We start from the raw sequence: 27,619 nt of genomic DNA, 5'->3' as shown, positions 1-27,619 counted from the left end.
ACTCTGGGAAGGCCTGAGTGATCAATAACAGGATTCAAACACAACAGCAGAATAATGCGACCACCAGCATCTAGTCCGAAGTGAATTCTCCATTTTAAATAATTTCTTATCAGACCGTAACGCTCAGTGTCTGTGTGAATCTCACTGCTATTTTTACAGCAGCTGGCAGAGAGCGCTCAGATTAGCAAACAGAGCTGCTCAACAAGCAGCAGCAAAACGTTTTACCACACACTTGTCTCAATATCTCCTCTTCTTTATGAGATAATGATTAAGATGTCACATCTCTTTGTCTTTTCACTTGAGGGACTTGTTTCCCTTTTTAATTAAAACAGTGACGATCACACTAATTATGTGTTCTCTCAGGTGAACCTGTGCGGCATGTGCGCATCGTGGGAGAACGTGACAGAAGAGGGTGAAAGGAAGACATCATCATGACAACCTGCCTCTGGTCAGCCATTCGTCAGTTCCTCTCTGAAACAGACTGATCAGTGAAGCTCAGCTATGGCAGCACACATTGTGCTTCTTCTGCTTTTATTCTGTAAAGGGGAAAGAAACTGCATCTCAGTGGCCGTCGGTCTTTCAGAGAAAGAGCAGGATTTGAAAGTGACATTAAGCAAAAGACAACAAGTTTCAGCACAACCAGAGTCCACGGGGAAGTTTTTTATGAGAATCAGAGACGAGGAAAACCAGCGTCAGAGTAAAAAGGATGATATGAGACTGCTGCTAAATGTGGATTTTCAGCTGAATGACAGAGAACCTGAAGATTTTGACTTTAAGAACAACGCAGCGAGGAAAACAGTCACACTTACACATCCCGAATCTGCTGCCACATCCCTCATACCTAAACATAGCCCTGAACTCACTGTGAACCACAAGAAAAGGAGCAATTTGACTAATGGAGAGTTTGAAGGTGTAATTAATGATCAGAGTCTAGTGCCGAGTTCAGAGGAGAAGGACTCTCTCCAGCCCGAGCGCCATTTGGAGACAGGTGTCGGTGACGTTCCGCCTGAGAGGACGCGGGGCCGCTCTAACTGGGTCAGAGAGTCTGAGGACGGTGGGTCGGGGCCTCGCTCTCGCCGCCGGAGGAGCTGGCTCTGGAACCAGTTCTTTGTGATCGAGGAGTATCGAGGGCCCGAGCCGGTGCTCATTGGACGGGTAAGCAGGAAGTCGTATCTGTGCTTCATTTCAGATGTTTTGCAAGAACATTAATTATATTTTATATTCTGTCCTCAATACATGTATTTACCTGTTCGCCATCACCATGTTTGCCAAAACAGCACAATTATGTGTGGCTGTGTGTGTGTCTGCTTTCCTCTTCCAGTTCCCTCTTTCCATAGTAACCAGTAACACTGCGAATCCAATTGGAGACAAACCAGCCATTTAAAAATGACCTACTCCAATTTGGCTCAGTGTCACAGTGTGTCAGGTTGAGTGAGCCAGTAAACAACCCTGAGAGTGTGCACAGCAGATATGTAAAGAGCAAGAGCGACGCTGTGGGTGAGCGTCCATGGGTCAGAGAAACCGGGAGAGGCCAAATGAGCAAACATTCATTTGAATATTAGCAAACACAAATAGATTCAATTAGGACAAGAACAGATTGTTATTTTCTCAAATTAAATATTTCCGTGTATGTAATAACGTGTCTACAAATTGTAATTAGTCTTTTTTTTCTGTGCTTTAAATGCTCCGTCATGCGCTCAGGCATTAGGCACAAACACACCAGGGTATAATTGCAATGTTTGTGCGCCACTTGTCGTGTCACATCCTTGAGCCTTTCGTCGCCACACCAGCACCCCCCCCGACCGCTGTCGGTGTCGCAACATGAGAAAGTGTCTGAGATGATTTAATCCACGGCAGCACACCTGAACCATTCAGATCCCAGGGGTTCACTTGTAGCATTTCACAGTCAGGTGCTCCTCACTAATGCAGCTGCTGGCAGCCACAGTATACTCAGAGTGGGATTATATCAGCTGTAACACTAACAGGGAATGTTGCCAGCCACTTTGCAGCCAGCAGTATACTTTATAGTGACAGTCTAGATTGGATTCTTACCAGTGCAGTATACACCTCATAAATGTTTAATCTCCCTCTCTGGTTGTTATTGATACAGTCAGGGAGGGGTGTTAAAGCAATCAGTAGACCCACGAAGCCACTCATTCCTCTGCAGGCACAGTCTTTATGTTGATATTCATGTAATAAAGCGCCCCTGCACTACAAGGGGATCATAGGCGCAGTGTTTTCTCTCAGACAAAAATAGAGGGATGATTGCCTCAAACCCGCTAATGGCGCGAGGTTTGAGGCGAGCTATCAACAGTTCAAATCGCAGGTGACTCAACTCGTGCAAAAAGAGGGAGAGTTTGGCTGCCAGAAAAAGCAGCGTGAAGCAGATACAAAGCCGTGGGTGAATGTAGCGCATGAGTGAGAGGAGGGGAAAATTCAGATTACTGTGTGGGACAGAGAGCGACAAAGGAATTGGAAAAGAGAATTTCCTCTTTTTCCGGCTTTGTTTGTTTCGGGGCGGATACATTTCCTCCCCTCAGCGAGAGTGTTTTTCCACGCTGACTGAAGCACAGCGGGACTGAGCCAGCAATTAGACAGTGAGGAGAGGATGGAGTAGGGGGGTGAGGCAAAGAGCAGGGGAGCGAGATAGGCACAGACTCTGACAAAGATGTCTCTGGCGGTGAAGTGTGGGATCAAAATCAAAGCTAGCTTTAAGGAAGAAAGAGTGAGTGGGATGTGGGTGTGTAGGGATGAATAAAAAACCCTGAGTCCCTTATCTAGCAATTTGTAGGGTATGCTATCATGAGTTTCTATAATCCCTAACTTTATCCCCTCAGCACACACACACACACACACACACACACACACACACACACACACACACACATATACAGGATGTACACTAATCTTATATATTCTCCTGGACTGCCTGCATACTGTGCAGTGTGTGAGAATTGCACTAGCAGGAACATATGTTGGTAACATACATTATGTTGGAATATAAAGACACTCTCAAGGGTGCAGCTCTCTGAAGCACATAAATGCACTAATTCAGCACGTGTCATTGTGTAGGCAATTAAATTCCTCAGTTTCTCCATTGCACAAACATCTTTCACGTCACAGGATGAAAATGTCTCGCAAAAGATCATTTGAAATCGCTCTGCAAATTTTGCAAACAGTCATTGTTGTAGCTGAATTTTTAAATCCAAGGCTTTAGTTCTCATGAGTATCTACAGTCCACAGCAGAGGTTATGGGAAAGCCTTGTGGATTATGAACATGTGCAGATGCGCCTTAAGGGTGGAGGGATGTGAAGGCTCCTGGTCAGAAAGCTCAGTGTCATGAGGGCTGAATAATCTCTTTAGCTTTCTATTTCTGTGTGTTTGGACTTTTACCTATGAAGCTCACACTAATATCCTCTCTGCTATTAAATTCCCAACCAGCATTCTGCACCAGAGAGTAAAACAGAGCGTCCAAGGGAGAGCGAGAGAGAGAGAGAGAGAGATTGAAATGAGAAATGTGAGCAGATGGGCGTCCTGTGTAACTGAGGTAACTTGATGAAAAGAGAGAGACGCAAGAACTGGAAAAAGAGGTGGTTTAATAGGTGCAGGGAAGTGAGGCAGATGGATTTACAAGGAGGGGAAGAAAGGGACAGATGGATAGAGGAGACAGAGAGATTTACAGATGGATACTGCCTGTGTTAGCAGGATGCATCTGTGAACATACATGTGGGACATTTACACGGCCTCCGTCCACACTGATGTGATTTTGCCCCACAGAAGCCCCCAGTGGCATGTTTGGTCCAATGAGCTGATTAGCTGTATGCATCAGTACTCATCCTGGTCCCATATGTATCTTCCACACCTGGTGCCGTTCATTTCAGATTCACTGAGCACATCCTGTCTGCACACAAATCACCCATTTTACACAGTCATGTTTGCAGCACTTGCAGTCGTGTTAATGAGTTATACCTGCATCAGCAGTCTGTGATGAGGGTGAGGCCTGGAGGTGTCACAGTAACTGACTCTGTGTGCTTTTGTTTTCCAGCTGCACACAGACATGGACAAAGGAGACGGCCGCACCAAGTACATGTTGGAGGGAGAGGGGGTGGGCTCTGTGTTTGTTATCGATAGCAACACAGGAAACATACATGTCACCAAGTCTCTGGACCGCGAGGAGAAGGACCAGTACCGCCTCATCGCAACAGCCACAGACCGTCAGACTGGCCGAGCCCTGGAGCCGTCGTCCGAGTTCATCATCAGGGTGCAGGACATCAATGACAACCCGCCCGTCTTCCCCAACGAAGCCTACGTCGCCATGGTGCCAGAGATGGCCAACATCGGTACGGCGCAAAAACAACAATAATGGGATACTTCAACCAAAATCTAAAAATGTTAAAAGGGATGTCCTGCATGGAGAGCAGCCTCAGTGCTCAGGTTCCCGCTGCAAAACTGCGTCTGAAATCTCTTTGTTGTTCACTCATTCACCACCGATTCACTGCACTTGAAATTGGAGTGGCAATCCATCTGATAGTTGAGGTATTTTAGTCATCTCTAAATAAAGAATAATATGACAAAGAAACATCTAAACCAACCCAAACAACTAATATCCGTATGTCTGACTTATGTCTGTAACATGTCAGTCACATCTCCCCAAAGCCCAGAGACGTGTATTCAGTTTACAAATCCCAAAGGCTGTTGCGTACGATACAGCAACGCATCACATCTTTGCTTTACACAATTAATCAATTATTAAAATATTTTCAGATGAATCTTCTTTCAATCAATTAATCTGCCAATCAGTGTACTTCCAAAGCTGCTACTTCATCATATACACTTCCGCATTGTCCAGAAAGATCTAGTATATTTTACACAATCATATTGTTGTCAGAATGTGGCTTAAATCACTCTATCACAGCAGCAGAGCTTCAAGCAGGGTAACATATTTGTTTTTAAGATAATGTTTTGAACACGCGGATAGACAGCAGAGAACTGGATAATCCCTATAATCCCACAGATGTAAGTATTTGATATTCAGAAGATAGATTTTCAGTGGACTATCACTTTAAAATGGTTTATGAACCATCCACCAGCTTTATGCTTTAACCTGTCACCTACATTCATTCAAAGTATCTATCTATCTATCTATCTATCTATCTTCTATCTATCTATCTATCTATCTATCTATCTATCTATCTACATGTGCTGTCTCCTGTCTTTCACAGGCACCTCCATAATCCAAGTCACGGCCAGAGATGCCGACGATCCCACATATGGAAACAGTGCCCGGCTGGTGTATGCCATCACTCACGGTCAGGACTATTTCTCNTCTATCTATCTATCTATCTATCTATCTATCTATCTATCTACATGTGCTGTCTCCTGTCTTTCACAGGCACCTCCATAATCCAAGTCACGGCCAGAGATGCCGACGATCCCACATATGGAAACAGTGCCCGGCTGGTGTATGCCATCACTCACGGTCAGGACTATTTCTCTGTGGATCCTCAGACAGGTCTGGTCACAGCCTCACATGTACCACTCATCCCCTTAAAGCTGTTTACTACTACATGCCTCTGCAGCTCATGATTACACTTTACACATAAATCCCAGCAGCGCTGTTAGATGTCACATGTCTTTTGTACCATACGTCCCGTCCCGTGTGGATAAGAACATTTGAAGTAACGTTTCGTATGATCGTTCAGAAACAGAAGCGGCAGAGAGTCACATGTTTTCCAATGTCCTGATTCTAAAATATATTCATCTGACTCGCTTTGATGCTGATTTCTGGAGACGCTGTGTCACTGTGAAATCTGTTGCTGTTGTGATTTTTGCTTCCATGTCCTGCCTCCCGCTCCCCGCTCTACCAGGCGTCCTGCGGACAGCTGTACCTGATATGGACAGAGAGACTCAGGATGAATATCTGGTCGTCCTCCAGGCCAAAGACATGGGGGGGCATCTGGGCGGATTATCAGGGACCACAACCGTCACTGTGAAGCTGAGCGATGTCAACGACAACCCTCCTCACTTCAGACGGAGTAAGCACTGCTGTTATCAGATCACCACTTAACTGTTGGTCGCTTTCAATCTCTATAGAGCATTTGTGTGTGTTCTTGTGTGTGTGTGTGTGTGTGTGTGTGTGTGTGTGTGTGTGTGTGTGTGTGTGTGTGTGTGTGTGTGTGTGTGTGTGTGTTTGTGTGGATGTGGATGTATGTGTGTGCGTGTGCGTGTGTGTGAGTAAAGATTAAAATGATGAAACATGTTGTAATGGCATTTGTGACAGCAGTCTGGTATTTTTTGCCTCCTTCGTGTCCTGGTCGCCCTGACAGGTGCAGGATGATATATAAGCTCTTGTAGTAACTAGACAGCCTGTCAGTCCAGCGTCTGCCTCTTTTATTTCATCCACTCTTCCTAATCATTGTTTTTAACATCAGTTTCAATAACACAACCTTTGCCATGATGACTGGCATTAACATTCATATAAACACTCCGGCGTGGTCACTGAGGTTCAAATGGACTGTGGCTTAACGATGAAGAGTGAAAGATCATGTCCACTTTTTCTTATCCCAGCTTTTCCCTGTTCCATGCTATTAATATTTCATCTTAAAGTTCAGTGCTTTCTGCTTCAATAGACAGTAAAATCACTGCAGACTGTGTCTAACACTTTGAGACATATACTGCATTTCTCTATATACTACCCCTCCTCTGCTCGCTTTTCCCCCTCTCCCCTACTTCTTCTTCCTGAAAGTCTCTGCTTACTGCCGCTCATCTTAATGTTTAAAGCCCCCTTTTCTCATGTTGATATATTGTTCCGCAACACAGCGCTTTATAGAAGCAATTTAATATTTCAAATACCAGCAGTGTGTTATTTATTTACTGATATCTGACTATATCTTCCCTCCCTCACCACCTCACCCTGAGTCATTATTTTCCATTTGGCAATAATGCCACAATTTAAGCAAACAGCTCATTTACCATGCTCTTTGAGTGCGAGGGGTGTGATTTTCAAATGCTTTAAGGATTTGAATAATTAACAATCAGCAAGGTAGAGGCGCTCTGATTTGAAGGCGTTTCTCTGAATTTCCTGCTTGTTGCTCTGCAGCATCACAGTAGAGGTCATTTTGTTTCTCCAATGAATGAATGACCTTCCACACACCACTGGCTTCATTTTCATGCTTGCTTTGTGGACAGACTGTAACAGTAGCAGCTCATATTCTCCGTTCAGTGAAGGCGACTGTTGATTCATAAATAACGCAATGGGACAAATACCTATCAATTAATTTGAAGTTTTACAAAGGTTTATTTAGTGTATGTTTCTAACATTAGTGAATGGATTATTAGACGACACTACGGCCACAACTAACGATTGCTTTCATTACTTGTCCAGTTTTGTTTTTTTGTTTTTTTAAATGAGCATCACAAGTTCCCAGAACTCAAAATAATTTCCAATTTCCAATTGCTTTATTTGTTCGGAAACCCAAGATATTCCATTTATGATGATGTAAAACAGACTGAATTAATAAATCTTCACGTTGTGAGCTGTATGAGCTAGAAAACATTTGATGTTGTTTAAGCACAAAATATTGAAATTGTCTACAGTGTTAAGCCTTGTTTATCCATGCTAATGAAGAGTGTAAAGCCATGCTAGCAGCTGTGGGAGACAGTATTTACACACAGTGGTACTTTGAGCTAAATGCTAACATGCTAAAACCAGAATGGCAACATATACCCACATTGACAATGTTAACATGACGATACTTAGCAGATATATTGTTAACCATGTCCACCATCTTAGGTTAGCATGCAGACATTTGGTAATTAGCATCAAACAAAAAGTACAGCTGAGATAAACAGCTAGATTAAGAAGTCATGGGATCATCGAAGTATTATTTATCCTGAGGGAAACGTGTACAAAATGTACAAAACTTTATTAATATTTATCTAATATTTTGAGATGTTTGGTGTGGTGGGCCAGCAGGCAAACATTGCCAGATGCTAGCTGAGAGCTATGATGTTAGCATGGCTAAAAAACAGTACTGCAACCAACATCTGTTTTCATTATCAGTTTAATTTTCAGTTGTAGCAAAGTGAATAGTGAATGAACATAAAGTGTCAGATTCTAATATCTTGGTTTGTCTGACAAACAGTTACAACAAAAGCCATGGATTTTCAGTTTACATAGAGGTGAAAGCTGACAACTACACTCTGCTGGGTTAGTACCATACAATTTAGTCATAGAGTGAGGCACTAAGGAAAAGTCTTAAAAGATGGTTTCATATTTCTGAGTTAAAACATGCCCATGCCTACAGTGTGTACATTGAAAAGAGCGCTGGTTTCTGCAAATGTTCTTCCTCTCCAAACTCGCCCTAAAGAGATCCTTTCCTAACACAATTCAGATGTTAGAGATGGGAGACAAACATACAGTCCAGTCTGAACAAAAACACATTCAGAATTTCAAAGCTAATATGAGGCTTCACTCTTTTTGTGTTGCTGCAACTCTGTAGAGAAAAACTGCATGGAAACAGAAGGAGAGGATTTCATTGTAAAATGACTTTGGATGATACCTTCTTGTTTGGACTAATTCAGACACCTGAAGCCTCACATCAGCTTTAACGTCACTGCAAAAACCAAGGACTGTGGATTATGATGCACATCATTTAGATTATATGAACAGGAGAAATTATTACTTACAAGGCACATATGGGTATGTGAGTACTGCATGAGATATTCTTTAAACCTGGTCATGAAACTTTCCTATAATAAAAGCCAAAACACTGACAGGGATTATGTGAATAACCACTGTCTTTTGACTCAAAATGTCCTGCTGTAACTTGTGTACTTACTTTACTTCCTAACATGGAGATGAATCATCATTCGGTGCCAGTCCTCCAAACCATTATATTCATTGTTTTCCTCTCTGCAGGTGCGTGGTCATTTTCTGTGTCTGAGCTGGCAGCACCAGGTGTGGAGGTGGGCCGTCTCACTGCCACTGATCCTGATCTGGGAGAAAATGCACAGCTGGAGTTTACCATTCTGGACGCAGACGAGGCTGAAATATTCAATATAACTGGAAGAGACCAAGAGGCTGTCATTGTGCTGAACAAGGTGGGTGCACACACACAGTGACTGTTTGTAAAGCAACTTTAGTTCAACAAAAGTTTTCATAATTGCAGAGGATTGAAACTACATGCAGCTTAAATGGCCTCATAATGAGAACAATAATATGCAAGATTCCAGGAGAATTTACTCTGGTCTGGTATTGCAAATTAATTTTATTTAGTCAATTAAACATTCAGTATTCCACTGAAACACCCTCTGCTGCTGACAGGTTCAGATTCCCAAGGCTCTACAGTGGGCAATTAATGAGTAACAATGAACCAATAAGCAGCTGGTTAAAAAACTGTAGCTCAATTCAAGTGAGTAGACCATGTTCAAGGCAGGCTTTGTCTTTTTACTTTTGCAGGTTTTAACAGCGTTGGGCATTCAAGGCTAATTATCGTGCAGTGAAATCTTAGGAGAGGAGAGAGCCTGTTGAGTAATTACCCAAAAAATGATTAGAGTAATTCAAATGGAAGCGAGATGAGGAAAAAAGAGAAAAGTATCTTACTGTATATTAATTATGAAGCAGACTGGTATATGAGAATATACAACAAATATATTTATAAATCATAAATGAAAGGCCTTCAATAAAGTATAGCCCACAGACTGAGGCTGCCTTTTTCTTCACCCAACAGCTGCTGGATTATGAGACCCGCAATTCATACACTTTCACCGTGGAGGTTGCGAACCCTATAGTGGACGCCCGCTACCTAAGGAAAGGTCCCTTTAAGGACCAGGCAACAGTCCGGATCATGGTCCTCAATGCTGATGAGCCGCCACGATTCTCCCAAGCTCGGTACCATCTGGATGTGTCTGAGAACTGCCCCCCTGTCTGCTCTGTCGGCCGGGTATACGCCGTGGACCCAGACACAGGACAGAGCACCAACATCAGGTGGTTATCACACCATTGCACATTTAATCGCTCACTCACTGACTCACTCACTCACTGACTCACTCACTCACTCCCTCACTCACTCACTCACTCACTCACTCACTCAGGGCTCACTATCTTTTCCTTTCCTATTATTTGCCCGTGCCCTATTTCTGTATCCCAGGTACTCCGTCGATCCCCAGTCAGACCCCGAGGCTCTGTTCCGCATCGCCTCTGACACAGGCTTTATCAGCACAGTGATGGAGTTGGACCGAGAGCAGGAGCAGTGGCATAATATTACTGTCATCGCCACACAGAGGGGTATGTCAGCCCCTCTGCCCTCGGGCACCATTAGCAGCAGAGCTTACTAGAGTCATATTTCACCAAAAGCACCGCCTGGAGTTGGGAATACAAGTGTGGTGCATAAATGATAGACATTCAGTGATAATTTCAACATTAGTGTTGGTTCCCTTTTTTTCTTTCAGACAATCCCAATCTTGTGTCAAGGGTTGTGGTTGCCATAGAGACACTAGACCAGAATGACAATGCACCGGAGTTGGACAGGCAGTACACAACGTCTGTATGTGACTCCAGTGCCCCCGGTCAGGTCCGTTCTTGTTTTTGTTTTTGCCTGATATTGAATTAAACTACAGACTGTGTTCTTGTTTTTATCCACTCTGTCTCAGCTTCTTGTGACTCTATTAAAGCATGTGTGGCTGTTTTTTTCTCATTTTTTACTCAATTTTTTTTCCCTCCTTCGTTAAAACAGTTGCAATAAACAGGTGAAGTGGAGGCAAAGTTACCTCCTGTTTATTTACTCAGCTATAGAATAGAAAGCTAATATAATCAGTCATGGTGGATATTAATAACATACTGTTAGGAGTCTTCAAAATAACTGAACTGAAATAAACTAGTCACTACTATTCATGTTACACTTATCCTTAAGACTTCAGTCCTGGCTGATTTGGTCACCTCGGTAACAGCAAGTGCGATTTAACATCACTTTAAACAGTCATAAGCTGCGACAGTGCAGCCAAACAAACTCACATTGTCTTAACAAAGAAGTCAGAAAGAAATAATTACAACCATGTTCTAATTGTACTGCTTCTTTTACTCTCTGCAAAACTAAAGACTAATCCGAAGGCAAAAATGACCGTTTGCTCTTCTGATAAACAAACAGTCAGTGCCAACTTCAGTGACAAATACATGGCGTTTCCTGTGACCCCCTCACAGTGAACGCCACGCTGTGTTTTACCAGGCTGAATGCTTTTATTGTGAAGCAGCAGCAGCACTAGGAAATGTTGGGTTTGCATTAGCAGCAATTAAATACAGCTGTGATCCAGTATTAGGAGAGTGAACCATAAACAGTGAAATTAAAAACTAACGCTGGTTTAAACCATTTATTGTTCCCTGTAAATCCACTGAAGTGGTCTCCATCCCTGACAGTGACAGCTGCTATACAGAGGTAATCATTACATGACAATGCTTTGAATCATTGTCACAGAAAAAATACCACAACAGCGTTTGATTTCATCCAAATCTGAAGGGTTATAAGGTTCAAGTAGATGCGTTTATGCCAACTTTGTCTCGTCACATGTTGCAGTTCTACCAGTTCTACCTTTCATTTTTATATGCTCCAAAAAAGTCAAATAGAGAGACAAGTTAAAAAATATCTGTAATTCATCACAAACCCTGAGATGTATCTTGAGGACCATTAAAACAACTTCCTGTTCTGTGTTCTGCAGGTAGTTCAGGTTCTGCGAGCCATTGACCGGGACCAGGGAGGGCAGGACACCCCGGTCCACTTCAGCATCCCTCCGGAGTCCAGCTCTGCACTCAACCTCACTATCAGGGAAACCGGAGGTAGCAGCGCTTTGACATTTAATACATGACACCAAGCAAAACTGGTGCATGTTTGTTGTGGCGTGACCGTGTCTGATGTGTGTTTCTTGCCACGGTGTTAGGTGTGACAGCCAGCCTGGTGCTCCAGTCTGCCTTGGAGCCCCTCCCTGGCTTCTCCTCATCCTTACTCACCCTCTACGTGCCAGTTGTGCTACGTGACGGGGCCTCGGGTCTGACCAACACTGGCACGGTCACCGTGACCATTTGTCCCTGTCTGCGAGGAGGCATGCAGACGGAGGATAGAGGGAAGCAGAGGGACAGGAGGTGGGAAAGACACATGGTTTGTCTGCCCATGCCGTCCACCTCTCCGTCTCTCATATTCAGTTTGGTCACCTTACTGGCCATGCTGGCGTGTGTCACCACGCTGCTGGGTAGGTTTGGCCGGTTCTCCGAAGCCTCTGAAAGACTAAAAATATGTTGTTTGTGGCTTTTTGAGAGACGCTGAACGGTTGTGTCAGGTTGCTTCTGTAATGTCTAAAGAGTATGTGGTCATGTGTCTCTTTTTTGCCCTTTAGTGGTGTGTGCACTCTCGCTGTCATTGCGCCATCAGAAGCGAGACTCCCACTCACCCTTCGAGGAGGATGATGTCAGGGAAAACATCATATCCTATGATGATGAGGGGGGAGGGGAAGCAGACACCGCCGCTTTTGACATTACAGCGCTGCAGAGCATGCACAGAATACAGCACATGCACAACAGGAACATGTGAGCTGTGCCCAGAAATTAAAAGAGAAGTTCCTGGCCATGGTGGCTTATGGGAGCTTGTGCGTGTTTGTGTGTGACTGTGTGCTTTTCTGACATTTATCTCTTGGCACAGATGGTACACCCAGCAGAATCCGCCAAGGGCCAGGACGTACAGCTGGAGCCGTAACCCGCGCCCCGGCCTCGACCCTCAGCAGCGGCCAGGCTCCGCTCCGCTCTACGGACGCCTCTGCTACGGCATCCACACACTGCCTGTTCTTAGAGATTATCCAGCTGGGCCACTGGAGGCGGGTCTGCAGCTCACGCAGCTGACCCATGGACTCACTGGAGGTCATATTGGCAGCTCCCTCGTCATCCAGAACCAGAGCACCTTTGAGCCTCTGCTGCACTCTCCTGAGATGAGCCCTTATAGTTACGAAGCTGAGCCCATGCTGGCGAAGAGTGAAACTACCAACAGAAATGAAGGCAGCGATGTAAACCCAGCGGACACCAAAGAGAATCAGGATCAGGCCAAGGTCAGAAACCAGTGGTGATGCCAACAAATAAAGACATGTAGCAATTTTATGGAGGCAAAGAAAGGCTGTGAGGATCTTACTGTATAAACAATCTTACAAGCAAGTAGATCCCTAACTGTGAAACTGAATCACAACCAAACACTTCATGTTGAAAGATTTTACTTTCTCTCTTTCTCTCTGTGTTAATTTAAGTGGCTTGAATTTTTTCAGTTTTTTATGTCAAAAACTTGATTTCAAATATTATTGTATTTTTACGATTTCACAAAGTTAGATAGAAAGCTCGAGTGTCCCAATTATCAAAAAGCTATGTTCAAGTCCAGATGTAATTATTCAGTCCAGATCTAAAAAGTCGTCTGCTTAAAATTTGGTCAAAATCTAAATTTGTGAAAAATTTGGCTCCTTTTATTCAGTACGTCAGGAAGCAGCTGGGATGCAACTAAGCCCTGTGTGTTGATTAATGCAGCTGCAGCTGTACTTACAATTTATCTGAACTACCTTTTAAATCATCCTCCTTTAGTATCCTCATTGCGTACAGACTACAGATCTACAAATAATATCCGAGACTTATTTCCACTGCGGTCATTGATGTAAAGACAGCAGTGATGCCACATTGATGGAGTTCAGGTATCTAGGCAACAACATACAACCCTCAAATCTATACAGTAAATACGGTATGGATCGGGATCAGAGTCAGAACCATTTATTGCTAAGTAGGTTTTCACATATGAGGAATTTGCTTCATAACAGTAAACATAGAAGAAGAAAAAATATAAAGAAAAATAAAGCAAAGCGAGTTAAGTACTGCAGGTTAGATAGCTTCAATATAAAAAGAAAAATTCAACAATAAAATATTTATGATAAAAATGTGAAAAAATATTCTATATAAATATAATACAATAATAAAAATAATAACTTTGTAAAAATCACTCCAAATCAAAACATCACTGTTCCAGTCACAGAATCTGAAGGACTCATTCTTGCATGAAGCTAAAATGGCTGAGACATCAGCATAAAAATAAATGTTCAGTACGAGCAGACCTCAAATCCTTTCCATCAGGCAGCTGTGGACATCAAAGATTCAGCATATCTGACCATGTATGGATAGTGTATTTGTCTATATATTTTTCTAAAAGTTCAAAATAAAACAAAAGCATTTTTGAAATCTTAAATATCCTATTATCCTATATTCTACCAAGGACATGAAGTTGAGTCACAATCAGAACTCCTTCCAATCAGATTAGATGAGCGACTGGAAAAGCATTTGAATTATGTATCTGAATTTGTCATCTCCTCCAAAAAATAAAGCTCTAAGGCAAAACTATGTGAATTCAGAAAAAAATTCCAATGCAGTTAATTCAGAGGTGTTCAAATTCAGTATTCAGTAGTGATTAGCAATTTTTTCAGTTGCTAAAAACATTTAAATAATTTTGGCATTTTTTTTCTTCCATACCTTTATCCCTGCACGTCTTTGTGAACTCTCTCTCTCTTCTCCTTTCACAGACAAACCCAACAGAAGCAGAGCCAGCACCAGCCAGCAACACTGAGAGTCTGACCTTCTGTGACCCAAATGAGTCTTCATGCCAAAGTCACACCAGCTCCTCATCAAACCAGCAAGAGGGGCAACCGGGGTCATCGCAGACTCAGATCAGCACGGGAGCCACCAGCTGCACAGTAGATGACATTGATACTGATTCCTCCATTCCCTCCGTTTCAGAGAGAAATTATTCAAATGGTAGTCAGACCAGTTCTGTAAACCCTCCTGTTTACCTGAAGGGAGACACGTACAGCATCGTGGGCTCGCTGAACCCAAACAGCAGAGGGACGTGTATGAACGGGACTAGTAGCAGCGGGTTGTACCCAGCGGGGGTGCAGCTACTGAACATTTGCAGACTCCAGAAAAAGGATTTGACCCCACAGCCTTTGCCCTTACCGGGGGGGATGTTTGGCAGCAATAGAGGCTGGCCATTGGGGGCGGAGCCCGCAAGAACAGAAGCGGCCAAAACGCAGCCCCTCCGGATGGAGGACCTCCTGAATTTCCGTCTGGATCAGGTCACCTTTGACCTGTCGCAGCCGCCCTATGACTCACTGCAGACTTATGAGTTTGAGGGCCGTGATTCAAGGGCTGAGTCACTGAGCTCACTGGAGAGCGATGGAGAGAAGGACAGTGCCAGAGTGGTGGGAGGGATGGAGGAGTTAAACCAGAAATTTCAGAGGCTGGTGGAGATCATTCAAGAGAGGGAGAAGGAGAAGGGAGGAGAGGGAGGGGAGACACAAGCAGCTGAGGCAGGTGAGACAGCAGAGGCTGCTCTCTCTGAGACTCATAAACAAACAGAGGACAAAGACAAAGAACAGAAGAGATGGGATTTCTAGTTTGATATAGAGGGGGACTCTCTTGACAGTGATGGATTTTAAACACAGCAGGGGGGGGCAAATACACGGCCGCTGTCAGGAATCTTCTCGTCCCACCCCCTCTGCCACGAGGCTGGCGGTATAGTGAAGATTTGTGTTGGAATCAGTGCACAGCGTATAGTTTTCACATCCACTATGTTTAGAAAATGCATATGGAATCTGTCCCTTTTCACACTCTTGTAAGTGATATTAATAATGCACTCGGGCTTTCAAAGCTAAAGTTATGAAAAATTTACCTTTTTTTTTTAAATATTGATTCCGAGCCCTGAAAGCTGCATTGTTAGAAAATAGGCCTCATGAAATATTGACTGGAATTGTGATATTTAATATTGATAGTTTAATAGGGGCACACTCACTAGGAATCCTTGGAATTTGAATGCAACATTTACATCTGATTTGGAGAGTTTTAACTACACTGACACGTGTCCACAGAGCCTCTCCAATCAGTCTAACTGTACACATTTATATTGTGTTGCTCTGTACAGCTCCAGGAAGTAGTCACCATTACAGTAGCAGTATCTGCTCACTATGCAATTTGCACACAGTTTGAAATGATTAGATTGTCACTGTTAAAGACTTGTGTCCTGTGGTGAAAGTACAGTGAATAATGTCCATATGTAGATACTTATCAACCTTGACTTCAGTGGTTTTTGCTCAAGAGTGGAAATGTTTTTGGGATGGGGGTATTTGCTGGAAATTGAGCGTCAAATCTGTAGTCATTAAACTGTTGCAGACATAATCTTACAACATACAATGTAAGCTTATGTTCCCCGTAATTTCATCCACAGATCCAAGATTATTTATAATTCACCATTGTGTTTGCTCATCAGTTATTTCCAAAGGCTTATTTATCTCTCACCTTTTGAAGAGACAAAATTAGGCAGAAGCCATTATGCAGCGCGGTACACACAGGCATTGTTCCTGTGATGAGCCCAGAACACAGAGGCAACAGAAAAACAGTCATTTACTTTAAGATTGTGTAATGTTATTTAAGCAATCTGCCATTTAACAGTGACTCATTTCTATAGCTATTTCAAAACTCATTTATTTTTCAGAAGGTATCAGGCTAAGTTATTAAAATAATGACATTATTTTTCAATTATATGATCAAATGTATTTGACTTTCTGCAGTTATTCCCACTTTCTTTCTTCCTCTGTAATGGGAGTGTTAGGTCTTAATCGACAGACGTTATTATAAGATTGTGATGTCACAAACTGATGTGACAGCAAATCTTTGATTCAACAACAAGAAAAATGAGGTGTAAAAAAGACTGGACTCCTCAGGCAAGATAATGCAATGCAGAGGAAGAGGAGTGGGATATTAGACGAAGAGCCAAATGATAACTAGTCATCACCACACGGTGAATAATCTCCAGCATAATGCTAACTGCTGCTGAAATATTGTGCAAATGTTACAGAAGACATATCCTCACCAAGAGATCAGGAGCAGATTTAATTTAACAATGAACTAAATATAGACTGTGGAATGTGAAGGACTCTCTGTTATCACTTCAAAAATAGTCAGACCAAAATAAAATAACAGTAAATTAAAATATGTTTGAAATTCAAATGTTCACACACTCTTTTTAAAGAGTGCCAAGAAGAGGACTGAGAGATAGGGGACAACAGTGTCTGTCCAGGCCAGTTTGTAACCACGGCAACTGGCAGTGTAATGGTGCCATCTAAAGGTAAATATGTGGATTGCATCTGTGCCGCAGCTTCAGCCGTGTATTTATTGTGTGATCACAACAGCTGGAGAGGAATATATTTAAAGAAACAATGAAGAGTGGTTTAGTCAAAACAAAAGACTGTGGCTGCTATAAATTCATAAAACAAATCTGACTCATTTTGATTTTCAAGAACCATCATTTGTGAAGATGCTGGCCTCAGGAGACTGTCACAGTTTATGGCTCATATCCATGTAAACCTCTTTGTATGGAGCTTCAGAGGAGACATGAAGGGACATTATGAACATTATGAGAGGAGGATTGGAAGTCGGGAAAGGGTTGTGTATTTTTGGCTGGATCAGTACAGCAGGGCCAATGTCACTGACTGACTGAGTGAGTGAGTGATGAAGTTACACCATTTGTCAGTCAGATGAGTGTTGAAGTTTCCCCATTGGCCACTGCTCATCCAACATGAATTGGTGCAAACTATTTCTATCATGTCACCAGGGCTGTTCACAGGCAGTGCTGCCAACTTTGTGGATTTGTCACAAGATTTACATTTTTACAAAGACTTCTCAGATGTCTTTTGCTACATTTTTTTTCTTTTTCTTTTTTTTCAGAAAACCTACTTTCCAGACAAACTTCTACCTTATTTTGCATGTCGAGCGAATAGAGTCTTTAACTGATGTGTTTGGTGATGGTGATGTCATGGTTATAAAATCAGGATTTTAGCAGCAGCTTGAAGTGACTTCTGGTTAACATGTAGTCTTAATGAGCCATTTTCAGTCACTGTTTCAAACCTTGTTTCATTGTCATCATAAAGAACAGAAACCAGCTGACACTAAGCTGGATGACAATTTGAATCGATGACATCATGAATATGCTAATTAGTGTATAGCCTCATTTATAGACTTTTCAGGCAGCTTTAGCTACTTTCCATTGAAAGTATTTGTTTACAGGTTCCACAGCAGTTTTCAATACAATCCTTTGCATATTGACCACACATGGTCCAGAGTCTTGTTTGTACTTGCTAAAGGTACTTTGTTGGAAGAGTTTCAGTTAACTTTTCCTCATCCTTGGTTAGATTTTTAAAAAAAATCTCCCTCCTTTCACAAAAATGTTTGTACGGTCCCTAAATAGACATTCCTGTCGCAACTAGTTTCTTGCTGCATTAGTGGTTCAAATCAGAGGAGTTGCAAAATATATCTCAGATATCACAAGATCAGAGAGCGGGAAAAAAACATGCCCTTTTTTCTTATGAGTTTCTGGGTAATACCTGTTCAGCTCTCTAAAAGCCTGAGCTTTGTTTAGAGTTGGACACGACCAGGAGACATGGTCAATGATGATGTTCTCTGGGATCACAAACCAAAATGATTGTACCACTGGACTAATGCATACACAGACACAGGCAGTTTGTTTTTACTGAAACATCCAGTATCCATAGATAATGATTCACAAGATGTGAGTTTTTCCATGTGTGAACATATGCAAGTGAATCATTTTAGTATCTGGGGGAAAAAAAATTACAGTTCAATGCAGAAAAAAAGAAAAAGATAATGAACCTATTCCTTTACCCAAAGTGTCCAGCTGGAGGCAGTAAAGTCAAGTTTGAAACTGACAAACTTTTAGTTGCTGAACACAGATCATGTGAGCATGTCGACACACTATGAAAGTCTTCCACAGGTTACCACTAAATCAGGCTTTCATCTGGAACAATGAAAGACATCGTGTTTCTGAGCGTGTTCAGTGGCCTAGAAGTGAGAAGTGAAGTTGTTTGTTTTACTGCAGCGTAGTACAGAGGCCTTTCACTTTCAAACCACAGCACATGTCAGGGACTCGATTTTAACCAACACACTGAGGACACGAAGTACAAAGGATGCTGCTCTGCTCTGACTGTCATGACAATATGTAAATTGTGTCTAGTAACATTTTTGCCAACCATGGTGATAATGAGCACTGCTTGAAATACTGCAGCTAAACCCATCACTAAGTTCAGGGGGGGTTCACTGTCACTCTAGTCTGCTAAAAGACAGATGATGACAAAAAAATATAAAGCAAAAGGATCAAGTACATTTAGCAAAAAATGTGGTTAAATATAATAAGCAACTATTCAATTATTCAATTAGAAAAATATAGATATACATCTAGATATACATATATACTGTGTATCGTATAATGTCTTACAAATATCAAGATTTCATTTTTTTTCATAAATTCCAGCATTACACACACATGATTAGCATCTGTCTTAAAATCTTAAATGGGACCAGTTTCATTTCTTGTTTCCATCTCATTCTGTTTGCCAAAAAAATAAGTATATGGTACATGGTGATATATGATCAGTATAGAAGAGTTAGTTTCTTTTCAAAGAGCAGATCACACAGATAGACTACTGCAAAATATTCACAAACAGATGTTTGATCCATCGACACAAAAAGTTTACATTAATGTGGAAAATGAAAACACTGTGCACGTGCTTGTTTCTTTCTATGACAGAGTACAAATATATAGATTTTTTAAAAATTTGAATCATTTAAATGAGAAACATCTATAATCACAAAACTATAAATCTATAATCTTCAAAAAGATCAGATTTTACAGTGCAACAACAGCAGCATCAATAACTTTTTCCCCATCTTATTGTTTACATGGAAGATTTTTTGTTTTACATCTGCGTTAATCGCTCATCATCTGAGAATGACATGTTGTAAACACCCTCATTTGTGCCGCCATTTTCCACCGGTTTCACCCGTGTTTCTTCTTCGATGTCATCGTCGCCGGTTTTCCTCTCCTGTTTGCTGGAATATGAAGCCAGAAACACCACACATCAATAGTCACATTTAAAAGATGATCACAATAATGGATCTGAAGTCACCGGCCTACCGTTTCTTGACCAGAGAGGACACAAGTAGAATAATGATGCCAGCACCCACAAGACCCATGACCACCCCAAACACAATGAGCCATGGAGGGGTGTCAGGGTTGACTGGTGCTGCCAGGGTGGGAGGGATGCCGATAAACTCCAGGGTTTTATCAGTCAGCAGGAAGGCACTGTTGATCCGACCGCGGGACTTTCTAATGAGCATATGAAAAGTTTAGATTTAAAATGGACAAATACATTCAGTAAGAAACCAAACTGATTGACGTTCAGGAAGTTTTATTAAAAGATGTAAATTTTACACTTGATACATTTGTGGTTTTAAGAAAAAAAACCATCTCAGTGTAGTTTTACATCTCCTCTCTCAGGCTTCTCTCTTGAGCTCTAGTAAGAACAGGTCACTGAGCCAATCAGAAGAGAGGAGGCTCTGAGCCTCTGAGAGCAGTGACTGTTTTGTTGTGACATCACAAGGTGACAGAGGTCCTGACGGCTGGTTTTAAGGCTCAGTTTCTGAATACAGGCTGTGTGCATTTCTCTGTGGACTGAGGCTTTGATACTTTCACAGTATTAATATAGAACCTAGACCTGATCTATAATCAAACTACACATGGTAATCTACATTTATACTATATGGAGCTTTAAGGGGTTTCCTTTCATGTTAGTATTTTTGGTTTTATTTTGTCCACTACAACAGCCTTTAGTCAATATCCAAATAAATTAAAATGTTAGCCAAATAATACATACTCACACGTTCACATTCAAACATCAGCAAAATAGCACAATATTTGTCATAAAAATGAAATGCGAAATTCAAAAAACAATGCACCCTTGCCTAGTTCAGTGTAGTTTTGCTGCTTCAGTCTAATTTTGCCTGGTATGAGCTTATGGCTAATTTTAACTAATGATGGTAAAGTAAGATATTATTCATTGAATCCTCATCCAGCAGCCTTTAGTTTCGCTGCTACGTCCTTGGTCTGCATGAGCTGTAGTTTGTGGTGGTTTATGGTTTGCTAATGTTGCTTCAGGTGGATATTACTGTGTAACCGACTGAGCTGCGTTGAGCCTCTTTAAATATTACTCTGTGTTGTCATATTTAATATTATTCCACAAGTCACTTCATAGCTCAGCTGAAGTGAATCACTGACAGCTGAAGGAATCACATTTTTGTTTACTGCTTATTTAGAAAACCAAAAGTCATAATCTGTCTGCTATTTCTGTGTAAACTATGTAATCAATAAATGGTTACACTCACAGCACATATAGTAAAACATTTACAGCTAAAATCCTCACCTATTAAGACAATATCACTGTTACACCGAAGAGAAAAATATAACATAGAAACTAAACATTCGATAAACAAATCATTACATGGAACATTGACTCTAAGGTCAGAGCTGACTATGACCTTTGACCTCTCTGGAGAGGGGCTAAGAAAAAACTGAATGACTTCAAAAAGAACAACAGTATGACGGTGTCATGTGATTACCTGATGGCCTCCTCCACAACTTCTTTATCAACAAGGCGTGAAGAGTTCAGAGGCAACGTCACCACAAACCAGAAGGACACTCTGGGAGTCTCATCGCACACAATGATGTTTGACACTCTGGTGAACAAGATAATGAAGACCACGTCAGTGTCCTGACATGTTCATAAATCATGACTCACTGACTTCATTACAGTAAAAAGAGATTACATTATAGTTTCATGCAAGTTTTCTCACCCAAACTCCTCCCCGCTGATGTGATTCCTCATGGCAAAAGCCAGAGTCGCTCGGAAAAGGAACATTTCATTTTCATTCCAGACGTACTGAAACAACAGATGCACTGTTTTCAGGAAACACCTTTAGGTTCATTGATCAGCAGGTGGACCTTGTCCTCATAGTAAAAAATTCATACACACTTCAAGTGAATTCTGGACAATGTTTAGCACATTATCACATTTTACACAGGAAACATGTTGACGTAGCATTTCATAACTATATGATAATAATAACAATAATAATAATAATAATAATAAGCTTTATTTGTATCGCACCTTTCATACAAAAAATGTAGCACAAAGAAATGACCTGCACCAAGTGCTTCACATGAAAAGAAAAGACATAAAATGAACATGAAACACTGTTAAAAGCAGTGATCTAAAATGAAAAACATTAAAAACATTAATCTAGTTTACTAATCTAGTAAACCTTCAAATACGTACAGCTTGATCTCCCAGAGCAGTCCTGATGCTGAGTCGAACTTTGTATCCATCTGAAGCATCTATAAAGATAAAACATATTTAAATGTCCTCTACATCTTCTGAAGTTATGTCCTAGGTTTAAGATAGTAACGCTCCAATGTGTCTGTGTGATAAAGCCTGTGTGTACACTATCAGTTCGGTTTGTGGTGACTTAAATCACAAACACCGTTGGAATCACTTCATTTAAGCTTCACTAGTAACTTCGTTATGGTGTATAGTGTTTATAGTAATGTCTAATGAAAGCCATTGTCGGGTAAACATCTGAGTTATGTGTCTAATCCATCTTTGTTTTAGAAGCTGCATTCCACACTGACTGAAGAGGTAAACAAGGAAATACAACTAGACTAGATAATAGTTTCATAGTGTCTGTATTTGCTGATAGTCTATAAAATGTAAAGACACAAGATCTTACCAAGTTTAGTTTAAGTTTTAGTTTAACTTACAGTTTAAGTTAAGTTTAAGTTTAACTATGAGAAAGTTTCCATCTGTGATCACTTACCTGGAGCACAGAGCTGTTCTGCCAACGCAGGCAACAAACAAAGTAGGAAAATGATCTTTTCCAACATTTCTCCAGAAAACAAGAGGCGAGATGATCAAATGCTGCCAGTGAAACTCCCAGTGTGGAGTGATTTGAGGAGGTCAGCAGAGGAACTTCCCTGGATAAGGTCTGTGTTTAATGGTTAAGCCAGGACACACCTGAACTGACCCGTCTGCTTTAGAAAATGGCTGTCAGAGGGGCAGCCAACCCCCCCCCCCCCCCCACACCCACAATGCCACGACAACCGCACAGCGCTCACCCCCAACACACACACACACACCACACCTTCATAATGGAGACTGTAAAGTGGGTTGCTGCTGCGGTGAAAGTGCCACTGTTTGTTCAAGCCTCCAAGGAGCCGATTACGTTTGCTAATGTGAGGGAGGCAGACAGAAACACAACGGCTCAGTATGTTTACTCAGCACAGTACGGTGTGTGACCGAGCGACTGTGCCAGGCACCTTCACATTCATTAGCCATGGTTCTCGCTTTTTTTGTGGATGAAAACAGAAACACACGGATGGTATCAAGATGAAACTGTCTGGAAAAGATATGCAGATATGACCACATCTGCCTCACTGGTTAAGATCTGCACAGTAGAAGAATTGCATTCCTTGAAGGCCAGAAGCCTGATTTGACCTTTCTGGTACAGTCATCATGTTCACTTGCTGTCTGAACAATTTGAACCAGAGACACTTACCTGGCACAGGGTGATTAAACATTTAAAACAGAAAATCCCCAGTAGCATTGTTTTTTTAGCCAGGGGTGAGACAAATCTAAAGTTAATCTGCCCTTAAGATGCTAGTTTTAGTTTGGTTCAACCATACACAGTGAGGGGGTCTGACCAGGCATTAATGAGAAAGCTAAGTTGACACGGAAACTCAGCAGAGTCTGTTTACCAAGGTTTTTTGAGTCTGTCTCTCCTGATAGCAGACTGTATCTACCATTTCAACCCCAAACACCAGCTCTGTGCACTTGGCCCACAATAAACGATCTTTTGCTCTCATAAAATGTCATAAGTGTTTTTCCATAAAACAGACAACACCCATGATAAAACTATATTAAAACATGTCCCTGAGATTTACAATACAGTATGAACCCATCCTCCTTTTAAGTCTTACTTCATCAATCTTTATATGATCAGTTCCAGTAACAAAACAGTAACAGTTCTCTTCCATCCAGATTACAAGGAAATCTGACAATCTCCAAGAATTATGGAGCCGTTCATAATGTGAGGAAGAGATCAACAGAGATAAAACACAATAACTTTAGGTGTCTTTTTATTTTCGTAATTTTGGCAGGATTCTCAAAATTTGTTCCAGTAATTTCCTTCCCCTGTAGCTTTGTCTCTGGCTCAGTCTCTGCCAAACACCAATTTACATAAATTGCTTTTGGTGGAATACCACTGACTGCAGATCTCTTAACTGAACACATGATGGCAGTAGAGCTCCTATAAGTGCACAAAGGACTTGGACATGACTTGGTTTTTTTCCCTTTTATTGTACAGCCGTTTATGGCAGTACAATACAACCATTCATCCTGGCACAACATAGAAAACTGCAACATGGACACCCCGCACCCGGCTATGTGGCTCACCTGGTAAAGTACGTACCACATAGGCTTAGTCCTAACCTGGGTTCAAATCTGACTTGCAGCCCTTTGCTGCATGTCCTCCCCTCTCTCCCTTCCCCCAACATCCTTGTCTTTCTCTTGCTGTCTGTATCACTATAAAGGCAAATGCCCAATAAATGCCCCCCCCAAAAAAAAGAAAAAAAATAACTGCAACATGAAACTGATCAGAAAAGTGTAACAAACTGTAACATGTCCATCTCAGTCTCTTCAGGCCAAGGACACATTTCACTGTGAACAATGTGTCAAAACTTCTGAGTGGTAGTCGTCTGGTGTGTTGGATCCCATTTCCACAAACCACCTCCAAGCCATATCTTCCACCATTGTACCAGCAGTCACACATGTGATAATGGCTTGACCCTGCCCATTCTTATGTAAGTGTATAGAAACTGCAGTTTTAAGCTGTCTCAGAATTCCTATCATGAAATAACCTCCTTGAACCCTCCTTTAAGAGTGACCACTGCACTGAAATATCTCTATTGTCTGTGACAGAAGCCCTGAGGGCAGCTAGAGCTGCATCTCATCCTCACATCTTATTTTGCTGAACCAATCAGCAGTCTTTGACAAGGTGAACCACAACATCCTGCTGTCCATCCTCTCAAAGTGCTCTCTTGGTTCAAATCCAATCTCACTGGCGCTCCTTCAGTGTGTCCTCATCCCATCCCCAAGGATCAGTAATGGGACCCCTTGTCTTTGCAAAATACACCATCTCCTTCAGTCCAATTATCTGGCTCTCTGGCTTGTCATATCACTGCTACGTAGACAACACTCAAATATGCCTGTTGTTCCCACCAGACGACCCCACTGTCTCTGCACAGATCTCATCTCTCACCCCAGTCAAGGTCATGAGAAATCTGGGTGTCATGTTTGATGACCAGCTCTCCTTCTCTGACCACATTGCATCTGATCATCTACCGGTCATACCACTTTGCTGTATACAACATCAGAAAAATCAGGCCTTACCTGACACAGTACGCCACCCATCTCTTGGTCCAGGCCATGGTTTTCTATCACTTCAATTACTGCAATGTTCTTCTGGCAGACACAGTGAAACTTTCATACTTAGTGAAGCCCTTTGACAAGCTGGTCAAAAAGACTGGGTCTGTGCTTGGTAGGAGTCTGGACTCACTCAGGACTGTTGTGGAGAGACGCATGCAATGTAAGGTGGAGGCCATCTTAGACAATACCAACCATCCTCTCCACAACGTTCTGGCGGGACAGAGAAGCAGCTACAGCTGCAGCAAACATCTCATCTCACTGCGCTGCAGAACAGAGGGGTTCAGGAGATCCTTTGTTCCCACTGCCATCAGCTATACACTATACACTAGCTATACAACACCTCAACCAAAGGAAGTGGACTCATTTAATTATTATTGTTATTTTATTATTAAAATCAACAATGAGCTAATGGATGCATGAATTTCCCCTAGGGCATAAATAAAGTATCTATCTATCTATCTATCTATCTATCTATCTATCTATGTATCTATATACACTTAGAGATGGTCCAAAATGCAGGTCTTCAATCAGCTCAAAAGGCCTAAATCAAATTCAAGTCACTAGTGCTGCCTTCAGAGTGGATCTGCAGAATCTACTTGAACTCAATCGTGCTCCTTCTCAGACATTGTGTTCCTCCATAGAATGACATCTGTCATCACCATCCCTGCACACAAGACAGTCTCAGTCCAGACTGTTCTGGTCTGTGGTTCCCTGATGGTGGAACAAGCTATCAAAGTCAGAGCAGGAGCATCCCTCTCTGTCCTCTGTCTCTGTCTCCATCTCTGCAGAGATCACCTCCTCTCCTAACACCTTTAACACCCTAACATGTCTAACAAGCTCTTACTATCACCTTCACCTGCACTTCTTTACCTGAGTGCTTAGTACTTACACCAAGGTCTCTACTGCTCTGAAGCTTTAGGGATGTCCCTCACTGTAAGCTGCTCTGGATAAAAGCATCTGCCAGATGATTCATGTAAATTAATAAATGTAAATGATCAATACAAACATAGCGACAAAATGTAGCAACATAGCAAGACATGTTTCCAAAAGCAAAAGAGATAAAGTTAAGTTCTTTAGATATCATGCAATTCACTCATTTAGAAAGAGCTATCTGAGAAAATAACCCTGATGACATCATCACTCTGATGATGTCATCAGGGTTAACTGGGCTTGGAGATTAAACATTTTTAAGAACAAGCCTGGATTACAAACTAAAGCCATAGCGTTTGAAAGATATGTGCCTTTACCTGGCATGTGAAGTCTAATGAAGAACCTATTGAGATGCATTATGGGAAACGCAGGATCCAGTGTTTTTGGAGCTCAAGCCATAAAAATGGATATTTCTGTCGCTACTGCTTCAATTTTACCATTTTATGTGTTTCTCATAAGGTTGTCACCTTTATGGAAGTTCAATAGCAAATCACTTTAGTACCAATAAATATAATTAAATAACAGTGGTGTAGGATAGATGTCTCTACATCTGTCAATAGGCCTATATTCTTTGCCAAACATTTCAAAAGTTGTACAATAAAACTCTAAATTGTAAGTCATAATAATTTAAAAGAAGTTGACAGTTATGGGATAATGCTGAATGCAGAATCTACTGTAACAGCAACACAAGTAGAGAAGAGTCATAACGTAAACTTTCTTAATTTGAGTTCTTAATCTGCTGAATAAAGTAACAGTGCTTATGAATTTAACCTTTCATTTATTGATGAACAATGTGTTAATTGTTTCTGTACATAAATGCATTATATGACATATATGTCACCTATATTATAATCACATATATACATCATCTGCATCTGAAGATTCAAGTTTATAACATATATGAAATACTCATGATAAAATTTGTATATGTACATATATCAAAAATATCCATATGGTTAATTTTTATATGGTATATCATGTTCCACCCATATATGTTAACAATATAATAATATATACATATATAATATATGTATATATTTTCAATTTATGCAAGTTTATTAAAACAACATACATAGCCTATGTAAATTCTACGTGCTGTTTTTCTTATTCATTTCTCATTAATTTTAAACATGTCTCTTCCCATTCTATGAAAGTGATCTCAGATGTTTGGAACCCACTGTATATAATGTTAACATATACTGAAAGGCTTTGGGATAGATATATATTTATGTACCATATGTCT

General features: G+C 41.4%; 2 protein-coding genes across 2 annotated transcripts; one reads left to right on the top strand and one right to left on the bottom strand.

Annotated features, from left to right (window-relative positions):
* Positions 1–711: 711 nt before the first annotated feature.
* LOC111231805 (cadherin-24-like) lies at positions 712–15,456 on the top strand. The gene is given in 13 exon segments (XM_022759044.1): positions 712–1,155; positions 4,046–4,340; positions 5,393–5,512; positions 5,868–6,035; positions 8,921–9,102; positions 9,732–9,988; positions 10,152–10,386; positions 10,428–10,574; positions 11,713–11,830; positions 11,932–12,240; positions 12,385–12,574; positions 12,687–13,086; positions 14,587–15,456. Coding segments are annotated over 13 exon segments (3,735 nt in total).
* Positions 15,457–18,557: 3,101 nt separating this feature from the next.
* On the bottom strand, positions 18,558–22,989 carry tmem27 (transmembrane protein 27). Its single transcript, XM_022759091.1, has 6 exons — positions 22,781–22,989; positions 22,243–22,301; positions 21,761–21,846; positions 21,527–21,643; positions 20,046–20,237; positions 18,558–19,960 (listed from the first exon to the last, which is right to left on the bottom strand). The coding sequence occupies exons 1-6, from the start codon at positions 22,845–22,847 to the stop codon at positions 19,828–19,830; spliced, it is 654 nt and encodes a 217-aa protein (XP_022614812.1). The 5' UTR covers positions 22,848–22,989; the 3' UTR covers positions 18,558–19,827.
* Positions 22,990–27,619: the final 4,630 nt, after the last annotated feature.

Source organism: Seriola dumerili, unplaced genomic scaffold (assembly GCF_002260705.1).
Source record: "Seriola dumerili isolate Sdu_G_001 unplaced genomic scaffold, Sdu_1.0 BDQW01000319.1, whole genome shotgun sequence".
NCBI classification, from domain to species: Eukaryota; Metazoa; Chordata; class Actinopteri; order Carangiformes; family Carangidae; genus Seriola; species Seriola dumerili.
The sequence above is the reverse complement of the archived record's forward strand: the minus strand, read 5'-3'. Positions and strand labels throughout refer to the sequence as shown.